Genomic DNA, 22,360 nt, shown 5'->3' with positions numbered 1-22,360 from the left:
CTGTGGTAAGCACCAGGTGCTGCATGGAATTATTGAGTCACTATATTGTACACCTGACACTAATATAACATTGTATGTTCACTGACTGGAATTAAAATAAAAAATGTAAAAAGCCGGGGCACCTGGGTGGCTCAGTAGGTTAAAGCCTCTGCTTTCGGCTCAGGTCATGGTCCCAGGGTCCTGGAATTGAGACCCGAGTTGGGCTCTCTGCTCAGCAGGGGGCCTGCTTCCTCCTCTCTCTCTGCCTGCCTCTCTGCCTACTTGTGATCTGTCAAATAAATAAAATCTTTAAAAAAAAAATGTAAAAAGCCAAAAAAATGAACAATAGATTAAGGGATGGTTATGAAGATTTTGATCCTTTTATCAAATGTCAAGTGGCTGAAAAAACGGTTTTTAATAAAAAGGTTGATTTTCAACAATTTTAATGTTAACAAAAGAGCTAGGCATTAAGTATGAAAATGAAGTTTGCTGAGCAAACTTATAATTTCTTTTCACAAAACAAACTACAGTACGGTGATTCAGTAGATTTTTTTAATAAGTTAAAAATTTAGAGAAGTCAGTGTAAATGGTTTGGGATTAGATTTAGTAGCAGATTTACTCTCGTATCAAAAATTCTCCAAGGGGCACCTGGGTGGCTCAGTCATTAAGTGTTTGCCTTATGGCTGAGGTCATGATCCCAGGGTCAGGGGTTCAAGCCCCGCATCGGGCTCTCTGCTCAGTGGGGATCCTGCTTCTCCCTCTCCCACTACTGCTCTGCCTGCTTGTGCTCTCTTGCTTTCTCTGTCAAATAAATAAATAAAATCTTTAAAAAAAAAATTCTCCAAGACTACATCTGATATAATTGCTGGATTAATCTTTTTTTCTGTTACCTCCATGCAATTGCCAAATAAAGGAACCTCCAATTTAAAAAATTTGCTTAAACTAAATGAAGAATTCTATGAAAAAACCAAAGACGAGAGCTTCTGCACTTTTAATAATCTCAAGGTCAATAGAGAAATAAAACTAAACTGCTCTTCACCTAAAATTAATATTCATAAAGCCTACATCTTACATCTCATGCCCATCTATGTAATCCTAGCCTTTTTCCCTTTTTGCCTCACAAACTCCTTTTTTTTTTCTTTTTTCCCCAGATTTCAGGAATTTAGGGTTTTGAGTGATATTTTTCCTCAGGCCCTGTCCTAAGCAAATAGAAACATTTTTTTTTCTTAATTTGGTTATACTTTTGCTTGTGTACATCATCTCCAGATAGTCTCAAGCCCAGGGAATTGGATGGGCTGCACTGTCAGCTGTTACATTGGCAAATGTTCTTAACTAGTCACATGATTATCGTACAGCCTGCACGTCACCCACTGCAGAAGGCCAGGGATTGAATAATGGGGACAAAGCCGCTGGATAGCAGGTCACAAAAGTAATATGGTCTATAAGGACAGATGCTACTCTTCAGTTCTGGGCAATGTGGGGAAGGTGAACGTGACCCCAGAGTCTGAAATCAGGAAGAGTCCCCAGAAGGTGTTGCTTGATATTTGCCTTTCACCACTTGGGGGATCCAGTGGATGCCTCCTAACAAGTAATGGCTATTCCCAATGCAAAGTTCAATTTAAATGCCAGTGAAAAGCTATCCTGGAGATTTCGTGTTTTTAAACATTTCCAGAATGTTGATCCTTTAAAAATAGTGAATTGTGGGCTTTAACTTGTCATCTTTTTTTCCTTTTCCAAGAACATGAATAAAAAATTTTGCTTGAAAAATGAACTTTCTTATAATATCTCAAACAAGAATAAATTTTGATCTTAAAAAAAAGAAAAAATTTTGATCTTTTCATAGATTCATGATTTTTGTACCAGCCACAAAATGTTATATTTATAATATCTAGACCATTCTTTGTATACGTATACACATTAATTTATTTTTAATGCAGTGAACATCACAGTAAAATGCACTTTATACTTTATCATAATTTCATCAGGTTTTATCATTGTAAGAGTACGTAAATTAGTTACATTACAAAACAACAGAGTGTACATGTAGCAATGATAAACACATTTTAAAAGATTCCTATAGAACTTGTTTACCTAGTGAATTATCCAGTAACCTTGAGCCCCTATGTCCCCCCATTAAGGCCTTTTACACTACTTCTCTGTTCAATGACATGCCTAACAAAAGGGTGACAAGGCAAAAGCAAATAAGACACAAATTGTCTTATTTGAAGTCAACATTTTTCATCTAATAAATGATATTTGTTTTTAAGGGAAATGACCTCATAACCAGGATCAAAAGGGATACTTTCCTCCCAGCTAATCACAGTATAATATTTTACATTCTCCCCCAAATGTGTCAGTCTTTCTCAATTTTGTTCATACAGTTCTGTCTGGCCAGAAGCTTTGATCCTTCTCAGATATCTCCCTATCTGTTTACTCAGCAAATTCAAGTTGCTATTAAAACCCACCTCCAATGTCAAATTCCAAATTAAACACCTTTCCTCCCAACAACTGTTCCTCCTCATGTGATCTCATGAAATTGTAGATATATCTCTGCTATGGAACTTTTTAAAAAATTATTGTATTTTATTTTTTATTAACATAGTATCTTATTTGCCCCAGGGACACAGGTCTTCTGCTATGGAACTTTTTACATTGTGTCAGAATTATTCATTTCCCAGTGTGACTCTCCACCCCCACCAACCTATTTGGAGTTCATTAAGATCAGAGATCCTGCTGTTTTTCTTTGTATTATTTCACAGTAGATATGGAATAAAAGATTTTGAATGCATTAAAAGGAATTTTGTATATTCCGTAAGTTATTATTAATTTTGATAATTAGATTTACTTTGGCTTTAAGTCAAATATAAAATTTCAGAAAGAAAATGTGGCACCAACTTTTCAAATAGATTCAGTAACTGTAACCTTTGATATTAAACACAATCATAAAATTAAGATCTAGCTTTGAACTGTACAAATTAGGTATCTGAGGAAAATGAATTTGTATTTTGAAACATTTTGATAAATTATAACATGTTGAAATTAGTTGTGTTCATTATCATGTGACAAATTTCTGTTTATAAATCAAAACTCAGAATAGAGTAATAGAAATTTCTTTATACCATACTTTCATGAGGAAAAAAAAATTAAGAAAGGTTTTATCAATATCTATTTTTTTAAAGTGGTTTCAAAGACATGTCATTCAGTATATCCAGATTAAATGCACTCTCATGTTTTCCTGTAACATAATGCATTAAGATGACAACTGCAACAAAAATGAACTGAGATCAAATAGCTAGGGTGTAAAGTAGAGATTTTTAGATTTTATCAGGAGATTATCTACAGGGAGAAATTCTTTTTCTTGGAATTTTTTAGGTAGAAAACTCCTGGTCTAACTACGTTTACTGAAGTCTATATTTATGAAAAATAAACAATGGGATGAACCTTGAGGAAATTTTTCTTTTGACATTAGACGATAATATTTTATACTGTATAATAGTTTCTCACTTCCCTGCTTTAAGAATAATTATAATAATAACATTTAATTAGCACTTACATTATGTAGCCATAATGAATACTTTAGACCAAGTATAACAACCAATTCTTTTCCTTAACCATGGAGGCAATTACCTTAAACTTATTTATCCTTATACTTGAAATTGGGAATTTTATATTAAATAATTATTAAATAATAATACCGTCCAGAAGGATGATATATATTGCAGATTTATCCCATGGCATTTCTCATAGTCAGACTACTTATGACATTTTTGATACTTTGTTATTGCCAGGGTAGTTGATTGGTACAATGGCTATAAATACCACCTACATCAAATCATCATGGCCTTGCTGCTTAGCAGCATTTTCCATAGTGTTCTCTGGAACACTGGTTTCACTCAATCCTAATGACTATTGAAATAAGGTCAACAAGTTTGAGAAACCCCGGATTAAACTAAATTATGAACATTTCTTTGCTATGGAATATCTCAGATTCTTCAATATGCTAAAGAAGACATGATATGCAAAGTTTCTCAATATTATTAAACCAGGGAAACATAAGGTGATAGGATACTGTCCTTCAGAAAACAAAATGCTACCTTATTGTACAAACTTCAGTAGTGAACACACACGCACACACACACATACGCGTGCACACACACACACACACACACACACACACAAACTCATTCACCTTCTGTCATTGCGGAGAGGATGAAACTCTGACTTTGTTAACAGTTATCCTTGCAGCCCATTTCCATAGCCTCCATTCAAAGATGTTATGAGTTGTAGTCTTTAATTTTTACCACAGACTCTAAATCTGGCCACAAGCTTATCCACTTTCTAAACCACATGGATTCTTCAACTACCAAATGGAACACCATTAATCTAGCTAGGCTCTAGAGAGTATAATCTACAACAGTCTGTTACCCAGATCTTATTCAAATCATGCTTAATAACACCATATTTATAGATCATCCCTATAAGTCAACCCAGTTCCTTTACTTGCCTAGTTCTAGGCATTACATATTGATTGGATTGCAACAGAGCAAATACAAACAGCATACTTTAATTTAGCTTCTAGCAGAATCAGTTTCAAAGGGTTCTATTTTCATTTTGCACCTTCACTTATTATCAAAAGTATATACAGAACAGTCACATGAAATATTTTTCTCCATTAGTTGTAAAAATGTTGTTCAAGATAGACTCACTATAGAGTGATAATACCTGCATAATATGCACTACTTAATTTCATTATTCTGGGTATTTGTGTACATCAATCCTATTTATTCTTTCACAAATGAGGAAACTAAATCACAAAAATATTATCAATCCTGCAGAAAATCACATAGCTTGTAAGTGATAAGCAGATACTTGAACCAAAGAAGTCTGGCTCCATTGTTTCGGTCTCAACCACAAAACTGTATTAATACTCCCATTTGATTTTTTCCGTTTTCATTTTATAATTCAGTAATAGGAACACAGTATTTTTCTGAGACACTATTACATTTACTGCTATCTGATCATATGAATTATATTTCTGATTATACATCCTGTTTTACCCCATCTGTCAGGCAGCTTGGAATGCATACAACATGAAACTGAATCACGGCAAGTCTGTGGGCTCTCAAGATTATTAAATTTTAGTTCTCCTTTCGTTTTTCTATCTGTCCCTATCATATCCCTCCTCCTCATCACCACCACCATAATTTTCAACATTTTTATATTAATGTATTGCATCCTTCTTAAAGACCTATTCAAGTTCTTGTTAAAATTGTGCCAAATAGATATAAATACAATAAAGACTTCACTGATCATTCCAAGGTTGTTTCCTAAAATGTTTTCTGAATCATCAAGGAAATGTTATACTGAGTAGAGTTTAATGTCAGAATGTTTTATTATAATCTACAGAAAATTTGATATTAATCCTTTAAAAACTGGCAATTTTTATGTGAAATTTATGGTAGCAGTTTGCCAAAACATAATGTTTCAGAAATTTAAATGTGATACTGCCATAAATTAAATGTATTTGGTCAATTCAGAGGCATCAGTCTTGATAATGGAATATATTGTTTTATTTATCTATAATAAATATTTACTTATTTAAAAATATTAATAAAGAATTAAAGTTAAACAAAGCTGATGTTACTTTAGAATATTTCTCTGTGAATGCAGTGGCTGTTTACAGTTACATTCTGAATGATTAATGCTTACTAGATATTTTCAATATCATTCTTAGATAGGGGCCCCATGGAGCTTACCTGTTGTCACACCATGAACTACTCCTTCCTTGGTTTTGGAGCCTATAAAAAGAAATTTGAAACATAAACATAAGTCTTAAACTGCCCTTAACTGCTGATTAGCTAGTTTTAAATACAACTAATAAAAAAAGTCTCAACTTTAGAAGCCCAGATAGAAAAATATCCTTAGGAGATTAAAAAACCTAAACAAGGAATTCCTGTAACCACACAACAAATAGAAGAAAGCAAAACTAGCAGCAGTTTCTTTCCTATTAAAATTTTAATTCAGGGGCACCTGGGTTGCTCAGTTGGTTAGGCATCTGCCTTCAGCTCAGGTCATGATCCCAGGGTCCTGGGATCGAGTCCTACATCGGGTTCCTTACTCAGTAGGGAACTTGCAGAAGCCCTCTCCCTCTGCCTGCTGCTTCCCCAGCTTGTGTATACTCTCTCTCTCTCTCTGTCAAATAAATAAATAAAATATTTTACAAAAAAAAAAAAAAATTTGACTCATAATGATGACTTTTTTTTTTTAAAGAGAGAATCTTAAGCAGGCTCCATGCCCAGCACAGAGCCTGATGTGGGGCTCAATCTCATGACGCTGAGATCATGAGCTGAGCCAAAATCAAGAGTCAGATGCTTAATCAACTGAGCCATCCAGGCACCTCTATAGAAGTTTTTTAATTAAATTTTTATTTGGAGAAAATAATAGTGGATTGGAGAGTCATTTGAAAACTACCCTGCAAGTCAAATAATCCATTTCTATCAGACATAGAAGAATCTAAGGAAATGAGGGCATAAAAACTGAGAAATTATTTAAAACTATACTTGGAGATTAAACGAGGTACTAATCCTCAGCTTAAAAAATGCGCTGTTTTAAAAAGCCTTCCTAGGCATGTTAGAAATAACAGTAAACACTTTAAAACAAAGGAAAAAAGCATAAGGGAATCTCAGGTTCCCCATCACTAAAATGACTATATAAGATAAATTAAATAATCTCTAAGAATCGGGTCCTTAAACTGGAAAGTGCAGCAGAATCATTCAGGTAGAGCACTGGTTGAAAATGCGGACTGTTGTGTCAGAGCCTCAAATATTCAGAAAATATCAGGTACAGATATTTGAATTTTCTAATAACCCTCATGATCTAATTCTAATAATTCATGGATCAAATTTGTAAAACACTGGTCTTAGGCAAGCTTCAATTCCCAAATTTATTTAAGATTTAGAGACACATATCCATGATTTCAATAATATGATCAATAAAATGACCTAAATGAATATACAAGACCACATTGAATATGTTCCCTAAATATTTTTATGAAAATGTATAAATAAGTCATTAAGTGAAATTTGGATGCATCGTATTTAAATTTACATTTTACTAAACAGTCAAGGAAAAGTATCTATGTTTACTAAAACAATGTAAATACAGTTAAGAAGTTTTCATTTGAGTATATTTAAAGACCTCTGATAAAAATAAAACATATAATAAACTATAGCACTGTAGTTAAGAATATGGATTTTGCCCAGAAATAAATCCATACTCACATGGTCAATTAACCTACAATGAAGGAGGCATGAATATACAATGGGGAAGAGAATCTCTTCAATAAGTGGTGATGAGAAAACTGCACAGATAAATGCAAAAGAGTGAAACTGAAACACTTTCTTATACTACACACAAAAACTAACTCAGACTGGTAAAGACTTAAGTGTCAGACCTGAAGTCATAAAACTCCTGAAAAAAAACACAGGCAATAATATCTTGGACGTTGACCTTAGCAACATGTTTATGCACATGTCTCCTGAGGTAAGGGAAGTTAAAGTAAAAATAAACTATTGGGACTACACCAAAATAAAAAGCTTTTTCACAGCAAAGAAAGCCATCAACAAAATTAAAGAGAACTTAGTGAATGGGAGAAGATATTTGCAAATAAGATATTTGATAAGGGGCTAATATCCAAAACATATAAAGAACTTATACAACTCAACACCAAAAGCAAAAAATAATCCAATTTAAAAACAGGCAGAGAAGCTAAAGAAGCTAAAGAAGATATTCAGATAGTCAACAGACACATAAGAAGATACTCAATATTACTAACCATCACATAAGTGCAAATAAAAACCACCATGAAATATAACCTCACATCAGTCAAATACTCAGTCAAATGAGTATTTGATACTCATACTTTTGTGAGTATCAAAAAGGAATAAGTGTTGGCGAGAATGTGGAGAAAAGGGAACCCTTATGTACTATTGGTGGGAATGTAAAATGATGTAACTCCTTTGGAAAATAGTATGGAGGTCCTTCAGAAAATTAAAAATAGAAATGCCATATGATCCAGTAATTCTACTATTGAGTATTTATCTGAAGAAAATGAAAACACCTAATTCAAAAAGACACACACATCCCTATTTTATTGTAGCATTATTTACAATAGCCAAGGTTTGAAAGCAACATAAATGTCCAATGACAGATGACCTGATGAAGAAGATATGGGGAGTGTTTGTGTTACACAAACACACAATGGAATATTAGTCAGCCATTAAAAAGAATGAGATCTTGCCATTTATAGCAACATGGATAGACAATAGAGAGTATTATGTTAACTGAAATAAGTCAGATGGAAAAAGAGAAGTATCATATTATTTCACTTATATGTGGAATCTGAAAAACAAGACAAAGTAAACAAAACAACAACAACAACAAACCCAGAAATATAAAAGCAGAGAACTGATGGGGCACTTGGGTGGCTCAGTGGGTTAAGGCCTCTGCCTTTGGCTCAGGTCATGATCTCAAGGTCCTGGGATCAAGCTGAGCAGGGAGCCTGCTTCCCCCTCTCCCTCTGTTGTTCCTCCTGTATGTGTTCTCTCTCCTTCTCTCACTCACTCTGTCAAATAAATAAATTCTTAAAAAAAAAAGAGAACTGATGGTTGCCGGGGGAAGGTGGGTGAGGAATGGGTGAAATAGGTGAAGGTGATTAAGAAATACAACCTTCCAATTATAAGATAAACAAGTCACAGAGATGAAAAGTACAGCATAGAGATAATACTCAATAATATTGTAATAACATTATTTTTCTAAGATTTTATTTGAGATGGAGAGTGCACACAGGTGGGGAAAGGACAGAGGGAGAGGGAGAAGTAGGCTCCCCACGGTACCCTGGGATCATGACCTGAGCTGAAGGCAGACCCTTAACCAACTGAGCCAATCAGGCACCCCTATAAGGTAACAGATGGTTACTTCACTTACTGTTGTGAGCACGAAATAATGTATAGAATTGTCAAATCACTATTACAATTGAGGCTAATATAATATTGTATGTTAAATTTATTTCAACAATAGAAATTTAAAAAGAAATTTTAAATGTAGTTTCTGGATTTAGATTTCCTCGATTTTAATCTTTACTTTACCACATAATAATTAAATAAACATCGTTCAGTCAACATGAAAAATCAAAGGATATTATATGTTTATGAAAAATAAAAACTAAAAAATAAAAAAAGTGTGTGCACAAAAAAAAAGAAAAATCAAAGGAAATAATACACATAAAGATTTTAAAACAGTATTTAGTATATACCATAAAGTAAGAAATAATTACACTTTACATGTAATATTTGTAAAGGGATTTCCAGTTTAAAATAGAATCATTAATCATAAGTTTATATAAATGAAATTGTGCAGTTACTAAATATATAAAAGGATACAGGATAGCAGTTTACAAATGTAATAAGATATATCAATGTGTTCATGGGTATTTATGCATACTTTACAGTCAAGGGTCACTTTGGGATTGTATTATGGGATTGTAAAGTGACCATACAAAAGCTGAGTTGTCTGTAGAAAGTGGCCTTAAATATCAATGAAGAAAATGACAATTAATTAGTTGTAAAAGTTACAATTGTCCCATGACCTTTAAATTTTTTGTCAAAACAGTAAAAATTCTCTTACTCATTTATAAATTTATAGGGAAATGAAAAATTAGCAATATTAATATTTCCTTTGCATATAATAATTTAAGATCTTGAGACTTAAAGTGTTTTATTTCTTAGTAAAAAACTTATCAAGATTAGTTTAAACAGTGCTGTCTTCTTCTCATTATATAATTCATATTTGGCATGAGCATCTTTTCTAAGTCTTAAAGAATTGTCATACTCTTGTAAGTTTGGATCAGTTTCCAAAACGTTATCCTTTGCATTTTTATCATGCTAGATCTCTAATAGTTCCTTAATGTGAGTTACTTCTGCAGCAGCACTTCCTCTGAAACATCTTCAACTTATTCATCACAACTGTTTTTCATTTGCTTACTTCAGCTTGAGTAAGTTCCTCTGGCTACATTATCCAGAGTCTCCTGAACAGTAGCAGTGTTACCATTCCCAAAGTCAGCTATTTATTGTATAAATAAAACATCCTTTCATTCAAATTTTACTTCCAGCATTTTCATGTCATTTCTTTGCTGCACTTTCATCTTTTTTTGGCCAATTTCCTTTTTAAATTATGCATTTTTCTAAAATATCATATGGGTGGGGTGCCTGGGTGGCTCAATGGGTTAAAGCCTCTGCCTTTGGCTCAGGTCATGATCCCAGGGTCCTAGAATCGAGCCCAGCATCTCAGGCTCTCTGCTCAGCAGGAGGTGTGCTTCCCTTCCTCTCTCTCTGCCTGCCTTTCTGTCTATTTGTGATCTCTGTCTGTCAAATAAATAAATAAAACCTTTAAAAAAATATATCATATGGGTTTATTTGGGGGAGACAAGAGAGCATCATAACCATGGGATTTGCCGTGTGTGTGAGCTAAACAGCAGATGTGCAATGATCAATCACTGACAAACTTGGAAAAAATGATATAATTTGATCCTGGATTATAATGAGTTTCTGTTATTTATGTAGCAATGTGTGGGCTGAAGAGCTAGGAGCAAAGGTTGTACTTTATGTAATCATAGTTTATGTACTATAGTAACAAATTTGAACTGTGTTGTGAGGGACTGGTATCATTCAACTAACTGTCTTAACTGAAGTTCTTCTATCCTGGAAATATGCAAGGTGAGAATATATAAGGGAATGCTACTTATTAGTACCCCTCTACCACTCTATGTACTCCATATTTTTAAAATGACTATTTGAAAGACATGTTTATCAGTTGGTCAATGGTCTTTCCTCTCTGTCTGAGCAATACCTGAGAATTGGACATTGGTCTAAATCATGGAATGTATCCTGATTCAAGGATAAATGAGGGTTTTAATGAAGTTGCCCCAAACCAATCACCTGTTATTTGCTGTCAGTTGTTCATTAGTATCTATAATTAGTAATCCACACTTAACTGATGAGTAAACTGTAACTGAAAACATAGCGACAAAGCAGGTACCAAGTAGCTATGTGATTAGTAAACTGAAGATACACCAAAGCTAAAAGCTTCCATCAGCTGAGGTGGCCACAACTATTCCATCTTATCTCTCATGACTTCACAAGGCACAGTGGAGAAGGTCTAAAGAATGCCTAGGAGTTGCAAGAACTCATAGTCAGACTATACTATAGTCATAGTCATCTGTGCTACTGTTGTGCCTGTAATGTTGCCTTTTATCAACTTGATGGCCAGGTGAACTGTATTGCAATTTGAGAGCTTGATATTAATCTATACTCTTAACCATTGCTCCTTACTGAGCAAAGTAGGACTGAGAGAGTTTTGAAGATAATTTTCTCACCTTTACTGTTATAATACTTGGCATTACACAAAGAAAACTAAATTTTTTACTCTTCAGTTGGACTCTAGATTTATAATTCCTAAGCCATTTGATTGAGATAATTGTTGTTTATTAAATTGAAGTATGTTGATTGAAAACTTATATACAAACAAATCATAAACAAAAAATTCATAAAACAGCACCAATTCTTATGGTAGTTCTTCAATTAGTTAAAAGATAGCTGCCCCAAATATAATATTATAAAGGAATGAGATTACTTTTTCATCAGGCTTAAGAAAACAGTCTACTAAACATCTTCAGTCTTGCCAAAGTTAGGAAACTTTATTCTACAGTTACTTCCAATCTTTCACTCTAGTTATTTGTGAATTTTATAATGACAAAAGAAAAGATAAAAAGAAAATATGTTGACAAGGTAATTATTCTGTTGGACAGTTTATTTGATAAGAACAACCATGGCTCCTATATATAAAAGAATGCTTTACAAAAATCCTCAACAAAATATTAACAAATCAAATTCAACAATGTATAAAAAGAATTATATTTCACAACCAAGTGGAATTCATTCCAGGTGTGCAAGACTGGTTCATTATTTAAAAATTAATTAAAACCACCCATCACATTGACAGGATGAAAAAGACAAATGACACGATCACATCAATAGATGCAAAAGAAGCATTTAACAAAATGCAACCCCTATTTGTGATAAAAAATTTCTGGTAAACTAGGAATAGAAGGGACTTCCTCAACTTGATAAAGAATATTTACAAAAAACCTACAGATAACATCATATTTCATAGCAAGTAACTAGACCTTTCCCACTAAGACCAGGAACAAGGCAAGCATCATACTGGAAATCCTAGTCAATGCAGTAAGATAATAAAAGGAAATAAGGGGTATACAGATTAGGAGAGAAAAAATAAAATGGTCTTCATTCACAGATGACTTGATTCTCTATGTTGAAAATTATAAAGAATCAACAATGACCAAAAGAAAAAACAAAAAGCACCTAATTTTTGTAAGACTCTTGGACACAATGTTAATAAACATAGGTTAATCACTTCCCTTTATACCAGCAATAAACAAATGGAATTTAAAATTTAAAACACAATACAATTTATATTAGCATCAAAAAAATGAAATACTTAAGTGCACATTTAACCAACTATATATACAAGATCTTTATAAGAAAAATACAAAGCTCCCATGAACAAAAGCAGAGAACTAACTAGAAGGAGGCATATTCTGTGTTCATGGATGGGAAGACTCAATACTGTCAAAATGTCAGTTCTTCTTAACTTGATATATAGTTCAATGCAATCTTAATAAAAATCTCAGTAAGATATTTTGTAGATATCAACAGATTCTAAAGTCTATGAGAGGAAAAAGGTCCTGAGTAACTAAGATAATATTGAAGTACGAAATCACGGGTGTAACACTGCTTGCTTCTCAGTCTTACTACCAAGCTATAGTAATCAAGACAGTGTGATAATTGGAAGAGAATAGACTAACAAATCAAAGGAACAGAATAGAGAGCCTAGAAATAGAACCATGTAAATACAGCCAACTCTTTTTTGCAATGGAGCAAAAGCAATACCATGAGGCAAAGACAGTCTTTCTAACAAATGGTGGTGGAACAAATGGACGTCCACATGCAAGAAGAGAGAAGAAACAAGGAGAAGGAGACAAAAAATAGACAATAACCCTTCACAAAAAATTCACACAATAGGGATCACAGACCTAAATGTAAAATACAAAACTTAAAACTCCTAGAATAACAGGAAGAAACCTACATGAACTTGGGTATGGCAATGACTTGTAGATATAACACAAAAAACACAATTCATGGAATAAAAATCAATAAGCTAGACTTTATTAAAATTAAAAATTTCTGCTCTATGCAAGGAAGTGTTCAGAATGAGAAAAGTTACAGACTGAGAGAAAATATGTGCAGAAGATATGTCTGAAAAGGAGCTACACAGAGAACTCTTAGTTCCAAAATACACAGAGAACTCTTAAAATTCAACCAGATTAAGACAGGCTAAATACCTTAACAGATATCTCACCAAAGAAGATCTATAGATGACAAATAGCCTTATGAAAAGATGCTCCACATCATTTGTCATCTGGGAAATGTAACTTAAAACTATCATATACCACAACACACCTGTTAGAATGATCAAAATCTAGAATATTGAAACACCAAATGCTAACAAGGATGTGAAGTAACAAGAACAGTTATTCATTATTGGTGGGATGCAAAATGGTCCAGCCACTTAGGAAGACAGTTTGTCAGTTCCTTATAAAAGTAAACATATCCTTACCATATGATCCAACAATAGTGATCCTTGGTATTTACCGAAAGGAACCGAAAGCTTATGTCCAATCAACAGCCTGTACATGGATGTTTATAGCAGTGTTATTCACACTTGCCAAAATTTGGAAGAAACCAAGATGTCCCTCAGTAGGTGAATGGATAACTGTGGTATATTCAGACAATGAAATTAGTATTTAGTACTAAAAAGAAATGAGCTACCAAGTCATGAAAAGACATGGAAGAACCTTAAGTTGTATATTACTAAGTGAAAGAACCCAATCTTAAAAGTCTACATACTGTATGATTCCAGGTATATGACATTCTGGAAATGGCAAAATTATGGAGATAGTAAAAAAAGATCAGTGGTTGCTGTGGGTTGGTGGAGGGAAATGAATAGTGATGCACAAACAATTTTAGGATACCAAAAATATCTATATTATACTATCATATACACTTCATTATACCTTTGTCCAGATGCAGAGAATATAAATAACATACAAAACACAAAGAGAGAACCTTAAATTAAGCTATGGGTTTTGGGTGATTATGATATGTGGCAATGTTGGTTCATTAGGTTTAATAAATGTACCAGTCTGGTGGACAATGTACATCAATGGGGGAGGCCATGCATGTGTGAAGGCATGGGGTACATGAGAAACCTCTTGTTAACTGCCTCTAGATTTTGCTATGAACCTAAATTGCTACCAAAAAAATAGTCTCTAATTTTTTTTTAAACTGTGCTTTATTACTCATGTGTTTTGTTTTATTATGACATTCTCACAAAAACTCTGCAAGGTAGTTGCATTTATCTAAATAATATTTTTACAAATGAAGGAAGTAAAGCTCATAGATGTTAAGTAAATTTTATAGTATGCTAAAAGTAATAAATGATACAGCCTGGATTAGATTTTAGGTTTTGGTAACATGAAGTCTATGTTCTCTCTACCTTTCCAGGAGTCAGCAAACTGCAGTCTACGGGCCAAATAAACTTAACACCTGTTTCGGTAAGTAAGGTTTTATTGGATCACAGCTAATTATTGTCTATGGCTGCTTTCACACTGTAACCACAGAGTTGATTCATTGACACAGAGATCTTGTGGCTTAAAATAGTTACTGTCTAGCACTTTACAGAAAATTTTATCACTCCTGACCTATATACTCTGTTTTATCATAGTCAGTTTTCATCCTAAATCCTGGACTTGAGTTCAAATTTTAACTATCCTTTGGAACACAACCAATAAATGATTTACAGAATGCACCATGTGTTAGATACTATGATATATGTTGAAGATGATTTTAAAATACATGTGACATGTAAACAAATTACAATTTTATATAATAACAAATAACAGAATTAATCTCAAAAAAATAAAATCATTTGCCCAAATGTATAGTTTGATAATGAAAACAAAAGGTTTTCCAGATGATAAAACCTGTTTATTACCTAGAAAACAGCAGTGTATTAAATTAATATTCAATAGTTCTGGACTCATTACCAACTAAAGGAGTAAATATTAGCATCCAAAAAAATTTTTAGAGTTACTAAATTATAAAATAATGGAAATCAAAAAATAGTTGCAAGCACACACTTGCACAACTTAGAAAACTGAGGACAACTATAAAGATATTGATTATGTGCGCAACACTTGATACGGTATTCCAAATTCCACCTAAAAAGATATCATTCACACTTCACAAAAACACTTGAAATTCACTCATTTTTTCCTCTTGTAATACTCTTTAACTCAATGATTTTTCTGAAAATACATCTTAAGAGAAAGAATAATTTAACTGAAGATTTGTAGCAAACCCACCCAATTCAGAGTGTATGAGCAATGAGAAAAAAATAATATGAGAGGAATTCACAAAAATCATCCCAAGTATAACTCATTTTCAGTGCATCCATATTGGAAAAACAGCAGAGATGTCTTTCACCCACAGACATAAGCACAGCACCATCTGCCCCCCAATAGGTTCATCCTCCACCTTCCTGCACATGCTGTGCTCCTGCTACCACCAGACAATGTGCGAGAGCTCAGAGCAGCAGAAGACAAAGAGGAGAGGCAGAAGAGCAGAAGGTGAGTGTGTGCATGTGTCCCTGTGGATGAGTGTTTGTCTATGTATGTGTCTATTCCTTCCCCAAAGAATTTGAAGTGGTTTGTAAAATAACACCCAACCTACCACAGTTCAAGATAAGAAAAACAGAGTCAGGATCTGCATGAATATTACGAAGTGGCAATTTAGGAACAAGTAGAAAAGATAAGCATCAGTCTCATTATTTAGTATGTCTGTCATTTGATAAATGAATTAGATATATAAATGTCTCTGAGATATTAGCTGCAGCGTTCAGGTACATTTTTGAGCAATTAGCCTTCAGTTTACCAAATGGTCACAAAGATGAATTCTACCAAAGACTTTTCCGTCCTTTCCTTTTTAGGGCCACAATAGGTCTCTTTTTACATATCCCAGGGCCAAGTCTTATTTTAAAATACAAATACCCTAAAATTTGCCAATATTACTCACAATGGTTTAAAAAAAAAAGGCCCATGAATGAATTTGATTCTTAGAAATATTATTTTTTGAGATTGAGTTTTATAAACTTTATGAATTATAGTCCCTTATGCAGAGAAGCACGCATTTAAAAAGTCTTAAATATTACTGAAAAATTAAATATTCTGAAAAAACAAAAGATTATCCTTACTTTTTACTACTAGCTCAAATATACACATTTACCTACCTACAGAGTCCTCTGACTCAGTTTATCCTTTTGACAAGTGGTGATGCAAAAATGAATCAAGCAAGTAATACCAGCATTTAGACCATCAATCATCCTAACCCATCAGTCATAAATATCAAGATGCAATATAGGGCTTACCTACCTACATAGAGAACACCCTCTTTTGTCTTTCCTGCTGCTTCTGCCACACCCTGTTTGGTTTTTTCAGCAGCAGCCACAACTCCCTCCTTGGCCTTTGAAAGTCCTTTCATGAATACATCCATGGCTTATGAATTCCTTTACACCACACTGGAGAACACAAAATATAATTTCAGTGAGAACTTTTGGGTAGAATAAAATAAAATTAGAACCACCCAAGATAAAAACCACTGAAAGGTCAGTACTAATCCCAAAAGTGTGAGACTCTTATTTTTTTTTTATATACTCTTATTTCAACCACTGGACCCCCCCACCCCAAAAAAACCTTTTTTTTTTTTTTTTTTTTTAAGCTTCTGCATTAAAAATTTAGCATCCCTCATCCATCTTGGTTAGTAAATTCTACCTGCCTAAACATGGAATAGGATGAATCATCTGAGTTGTTCTTACTGTATTTTCGAAGTGTAGTTACATGAAAAGACGGACCCCTCCTTCAACTTCCGAGAGTCGAAATGGTGACAAGGTAAGTTAGAAGTACGTTTAAAAGACCATAGGACAAGAACAGGAGCTGGAGACATGGGTTCAGGGACTGTCTTAAAATGAATCCCAGAAGAGGGCTAACTGGTGGATCACCAAGAGGGTGGGTAAGAGAACTACTCACCCTGGGTGTGGCTCAACCTCAGGCCCGCAAGGAGCCCACACACACCCGCTCTAATCCACTTGACCCGCCACCCCCGCCCCCAGCTATCTAGTCTGAGCAGGCGCCAGCGCGGAGCCGCGATCAGTCTCCTGACTCGCGCCCGCCACCCGAGGGGGCGTTCTCCGCGCGCGTGCATTCGCTACCCACCCGGCGCCAGCACCTGTTAACCCCTTACCACCTGTTGACTTGCCCTCCCTGCGCTTCCAGTTAAGGATCTGCCGAACACAGCTTGCTTACTCCACCGAGAAAACGGAGGGCGGACTGGGGGATTTAAGGTAATAGAGAAATAAAAGTTGGCTGCTCACGCTCCATGAAGCATCCTCGCGTTTCCCAAGGGAAAAGCGTATCCCAGAGAACCAGCGTGACCTTTCAGCCTTTGGGGACGAAAGAACGGGATATCGGATGCCAGAGGAAGCCAGGTCAACTTACTTTCCTCAGCGCGCTAAAGAGATTAGCACCCACCTCTGAGAGCCTCGACACAGCGGGTCCTTACGGCAGCAACAACCTCCCTCCCAGAAGTCCACGACCCCTCTCCTCCCCGGGTCCCCCCAGTATTTACAAAGCTGCCCGTGTAGATCCATGGGTACTTACCTGGGCCCCTCTGATCCTCACAACTACAGTCCCTCTCAACAACCCCCTTACAGAAGGTTTATAAAAACAATTCCCAAATATTATTTAAACGGGAAGAGGGAGAATTAGAAGCGCACAGGAAGGGAGGAGGCGGCCCCGGGAGAGGGATGGTCCCCAGAGGAGGCTGCTGTCAGCACAACCGGGTGATGAGAGGCTGGGGGCGTGGGAGGCAAACCCACGAACCTGTCGTCGAATTGCCACTCCCCGGCCCCCGCACAATTGGATCCGAGAGAAAGAGGCAGAGGGTCGGAAGGGAAGGCAGGGAGAGAGCGCAAAGGATGCTAAGGGCCGGGCTCGGTCCTCGGGGTCGGCTCGAAAGCCAGCACACACCTCGCCCCGCGCTGCGGCACTCGGTCTCTCACCCCCTCGGTCGGGTCCCCGTCTCGATGTCGTGGTCTTCCTCCTCTTCCTCTTTCTCCTCCCCCTTCTCCTCCGCTCACCGCCCCCGCAGCTGATTTGTCAGCGCCTCTCCCCGCCCCTCTGCCGGCGCTCGCTGCTTTCCCAGCCGCGTGCACTTCACTCCTCTACTCGGGTGAGGATGGGGGCGGGGGCGGCGGGGTATGGGGGAGGCTGTACCTCCAACTCCAGCCGCTCACCTGGGCCCGGGGACGGGGAGGTGGCGTGTCCTGAGCTCCACCTCGAGTTCAGGATCCAGGGGACTCTTGGGGCGATCTGGAGCTGTTCGGCTTAGGCTGATGTTTCTCCCTCTCTCCCATCCCCCCTCCCTCCTCCTTCGCTGTCTCCGCCCTTCCCGCTGGTTCCTCACGGGACCCTCTGGTCGGGGAAACCTTAGTGGAGAGGGGGGTCTGAGGGATCGACCACCAAGGATAGAGCCGTCATCTTGGGAGGCTACTGAAGGCGGCAGGCAGCTAGGGAAGGGGGCTCAACCCGTGCTACCAAGAGCACGTTCCCCTCGGATCGCTGAAATTCTGATGAACGATGGTCGGACACAGCGTTAAAGATGTTTTTGTTCAAAGACTACTCAGATTTTCGTTTGCTCTTATCCTCTTAACCTCGGATGAGCCCGAAAAGGTCCCGCGGATGGAGGGAGACTCGTAAGGAAGAGTTACAGGTTGAGGCAGGAGGAGCCTCCTGGAATCTCCTTCCACCCCACCATCACCATTTTCTTGTCCGCCAATCAGCGGCTGCCAGACGCCGATTTTTCCCATCAGTGGAACACGGAATAAATATTCCGCAGCCGTCGATACCAAGCGGTCTTGGGTTTTTCTTTCTCGAGATGGAATTTACTTTTCACACGCGAGTGCCTGATGGAGCAGACGAATCTAGCGTGGCTTATTCTCCTGAACCATCACATTCGATTTTTTCGTCCCTTCTACACACTACTCCCCTTTCTCACTCGATTCACGGTGCCCTCGAAGCTGACACCCCACACACCCCTTCCCACACACAGACAGGCAGACATACGCGCGGGCTGGAAGACAATTTTTGCATTGCTTAACACATTTCACCTCTTTCGGAGCTGGAGGGAAAACAGCTGTTCCTGGATCACACCAGAATGGAGAACCAAGCTCCTCCCTCTAACAGAATGCGTTCGCTGTTTGTGCCTGAATTGGGAGGATGATTTTAGCCCTGGAAGGGAGAAACACGTCTTTGCTGTATGTTTTTGTTTGTTTGTTTGTTTTGTTTTGCTTTATGTTTCTTTTCTTTTATTATTATTATTATTTTGTAGAAAAAAAAATGCTTTCTGTAGCCCCGCACTCTTTTGGGTTCTGAAATTTGAGTAAAATTCAATTTTTTAAATATTTTATTTATTTATTTATTTGACAGAGAGAGAGAGTATAAGCAAGGGGAGAGGGAGAAACAGGCTCCCCACCCAGCAGAGAGCATGACCCGAGGCTGGAACCCAGGACCCTGGGATCATGACCTAACCGGAAGGCAGACACTGAACTAACTGAGCCACCCAGGCATCCCAGTAAAATGCAATTTAAATCTACAAAACAGTTCTTTGAAACCAAAATCAAAACTTAACAACAATAACAACAAAACAGGAACCAGGGACCATATATATATAGATATAGATAGATATATTGCTTAAACACATCCTTGCACTATTAGTCTGCCCTTTTAAAAAGCAGCCTTTCCGATTGCTCATATTTTGTTTCCTTAAGATCAGAAAAAGCAGGTTAAACTTTGGAGCTGGTTTGCTGTCTGGTTTTGAAACTTTGAACAAGTTACGTCCTTTGTTCAGTTTTGTTTTGTTTTGTAAATGAGGAGATGAATGCAGAAGAGCCCTCTCTTTTCAACTTTTTACTCTGAAAAATGTTTAAACATAAACAAAAGTTGAGAGAATTTAGAATTCCATGTGAATATCACCCAGCTGTCACCATTTTTTAATGTATGGCTAATCACTTTTGATCTATATGTTCACCCACTCTACATTTTTTTATCACCACCCTTTATGTTTTACTAAATCCCAAGAATTACATATATCCTTTCACCTTTAAATATTTCAGCCTGTATGCATAAAATATAAGAACTGTTTTAAAATATCCACAGTAACACTTAGATGGTCTTTTTAAAAATTGATGTATAATATACCTATGGTGAAATCTTCAGATCTTAAGTATTCCTTTAAATTAGTTTTGAGAAATGCATGCATTAGTGTAACCCACACCATCTTGATATGGTTATAATTTTAATTTGTGTTGTTATTTTATTTGGGATTTTTGCATTTGTATTTTCAGTAAGGATCTGTAGTTGTGTATCTGTGGTTCTGTGTGTATGTGTGGGGGGCATGTGGGTATATAAGTGTGTGCTCTTTCTGTTAACCCACACCATTTTGAAAACAGAACATTTTCATCACCCCCAAAAATTCCCTTTTGCCCTTCATAGTTGTACATATTTTAGAATTGCACAAAAATTGAATCATACAATATAAAATTTTTTCCCTTTCCCTCAACATATTTGTGAAGTTCATTTATGTTGTGACATGTATCGTAGTTTGTTTCCTTTAATTGCTTTTGGGTTTTTTTTCCCCCTTTTATTATTGCAATAAAATATCTTTTCCACTGTGACCTATCACTGCAAGTTACCTTGATAAACAATAATGACAATTATTTAATGTATCATATGACATATTTATATTTAAAAGGGATCCCCTTGAAACCTAGTGCTTTACATCAAAGGGGCATATTCTTAGGTCCCATGACAGACCAATGAGAGAATTATTTTGGAATGGCTATTACATTTTTGTGCTTCTTATAGCATAGCATGATACCTTAACACCTTTATATAGTACTTTATGATTCACAGAAAACTAATGTACTGTATCATTTAATCACAACAAGTAGGTAGATTAAGTTTTATTATGTACCTTTTATAGTCAGGGAATCTGAAGCTCAAAGAATTTTAGTTAAAGGCTGAAATTGCCTAGCTCTTAAGTGGCTGAGCTAAGATAATCTAGCAGGAACCATTCCAAAAGGCACAACTCTCTCCTGAGTTATCAGTTTCTCTCTAAAACCTTACAGACTGGGTGGGAGGAAAAAGATGGGACCCAGTTCTGTTAGAAACAGCCTTAGGGTTTAGATTTGACTGTAGAAATCAAGAAGAACTTGAGCTATTATAAAACAGAACATTCATATTTGAAATTTTGCCAAAATAAAAGGAGGAAAAAAAAAAGAAAGAAATTGTAAGCCAATTTTTGGTCAATTAGAATTATAGTTATAATTCTGTATTCTACTCCTCTTTCCTCCCCCAAAGCATCTTGAATACAGTAAACATTCAATAAACTTTTAATTACTGGTGATATCAAGAGTGACATTGGTTATATTCTACTTATAGTTCTTTAACTCTGCATTCTTAAGGAAATGGAATTACTCTAAGAACAACAAAAAAAGAAGTTAATAAAGACTTTTTTTAATATTTTCACCACTGATTGACATCATAGCCTTAAGTAAACTTTTAACTGTGTAAATATAACTTTAAATTCTAAACTTGAAAAAAATTTAACTCACAAATGTCCTGTACTTCATAAAGAATATGGAAGAATAACCTACTGAGAGACATTGCTGATGTGCACATTTTGTTAAGAACTACCACACATGTGTTGGGCTTTCTCTTTGATAAATGAAATACAAACACTTTGCTATTCTTTCATGAGATTGTTTTATCTGAATTTAATATAGTAATTTAACTAGAGATTAATGTTCTGTGAGATGCATGGTTAGCCTAGACTCTCTGCAAAAAGAGTGTTCTTTCTGTTAACCCACACCATTTTGAAAACAGAACATTTTCATCACCCCCCAAAATTCCCTTTTGCCCTTCATAGATGTACATATTTTAGAATTGCACAAAAATTGAATCATACAATACGAAATTTTTTCCCTTACAACTAATTTTCTAAGTGTGCCATATGGTAAGCTTGTGCAGCAAAGTGGAATGGCATGAAAAATAAGGAAGCTTCTCGTGACCAAG

General features: G+C 36.0%; 1 protein-coding gene across 5 annotated transcripts in view; it reads right to left on the bottom strand.

Annotated features, from left to right (window-relative positions):
• Positions 1 to 20,046, bottom strand: part of SNCA (synuclein alpha) — a 161,364-nt gene extending 141,318 nt beyond the window's left edge. The window contains exons 1-3 of one of the 5 annotated variants that reach the window (XM_082726565.1): positions 18,110 to 20,046; positions 16,604 to 16,749; positions 5,736 to 5,777 (exon numbers count right to left, since the gene is read on the bottom strand). In XM_082726565.1, the coding sequence (XP_082582691.1) occupies positions 5,736 to 5,777; positions 16,604 to 16,724 (163 nt within the window). In that variant the 5' untranslated portion in view covers positions 16,725 to 16,749; positions 18,110 to 20,046. Of the gene's footprint in view, positions 1 to 5,735; positions 5,778 to 16,603; positions 16,750 to 17,046; positions 17,089 to 17,887; positions 18,027 to 18,109 lie in introns of those variants that run through there. The other 4 variants (XM_082726564.1, XM_082726566.1, XM_082726567.1 and 1 more) reach the window with 4 other exon arrangements.
• Positions 20,047 to 22,360: the final 2,314 nt, after the last annotated feature.

This window comes from Mustela nivalis (assembly GCF_964662115.1).
Source record: "Mustela nivalis genome assembly, chromosome: 4".
Taxonomy (NCBI): domain Eukaryota; kingdom Metazoa; phylum Chordata; class Mammalia; order Carnivora; family Mustelidae; genus Mustela; species Mustela nivalis.
Note: the sequence above shows the minus strand (reverse complement) of the source record. Positions and strands in the feature narration are given on the sequence as shown.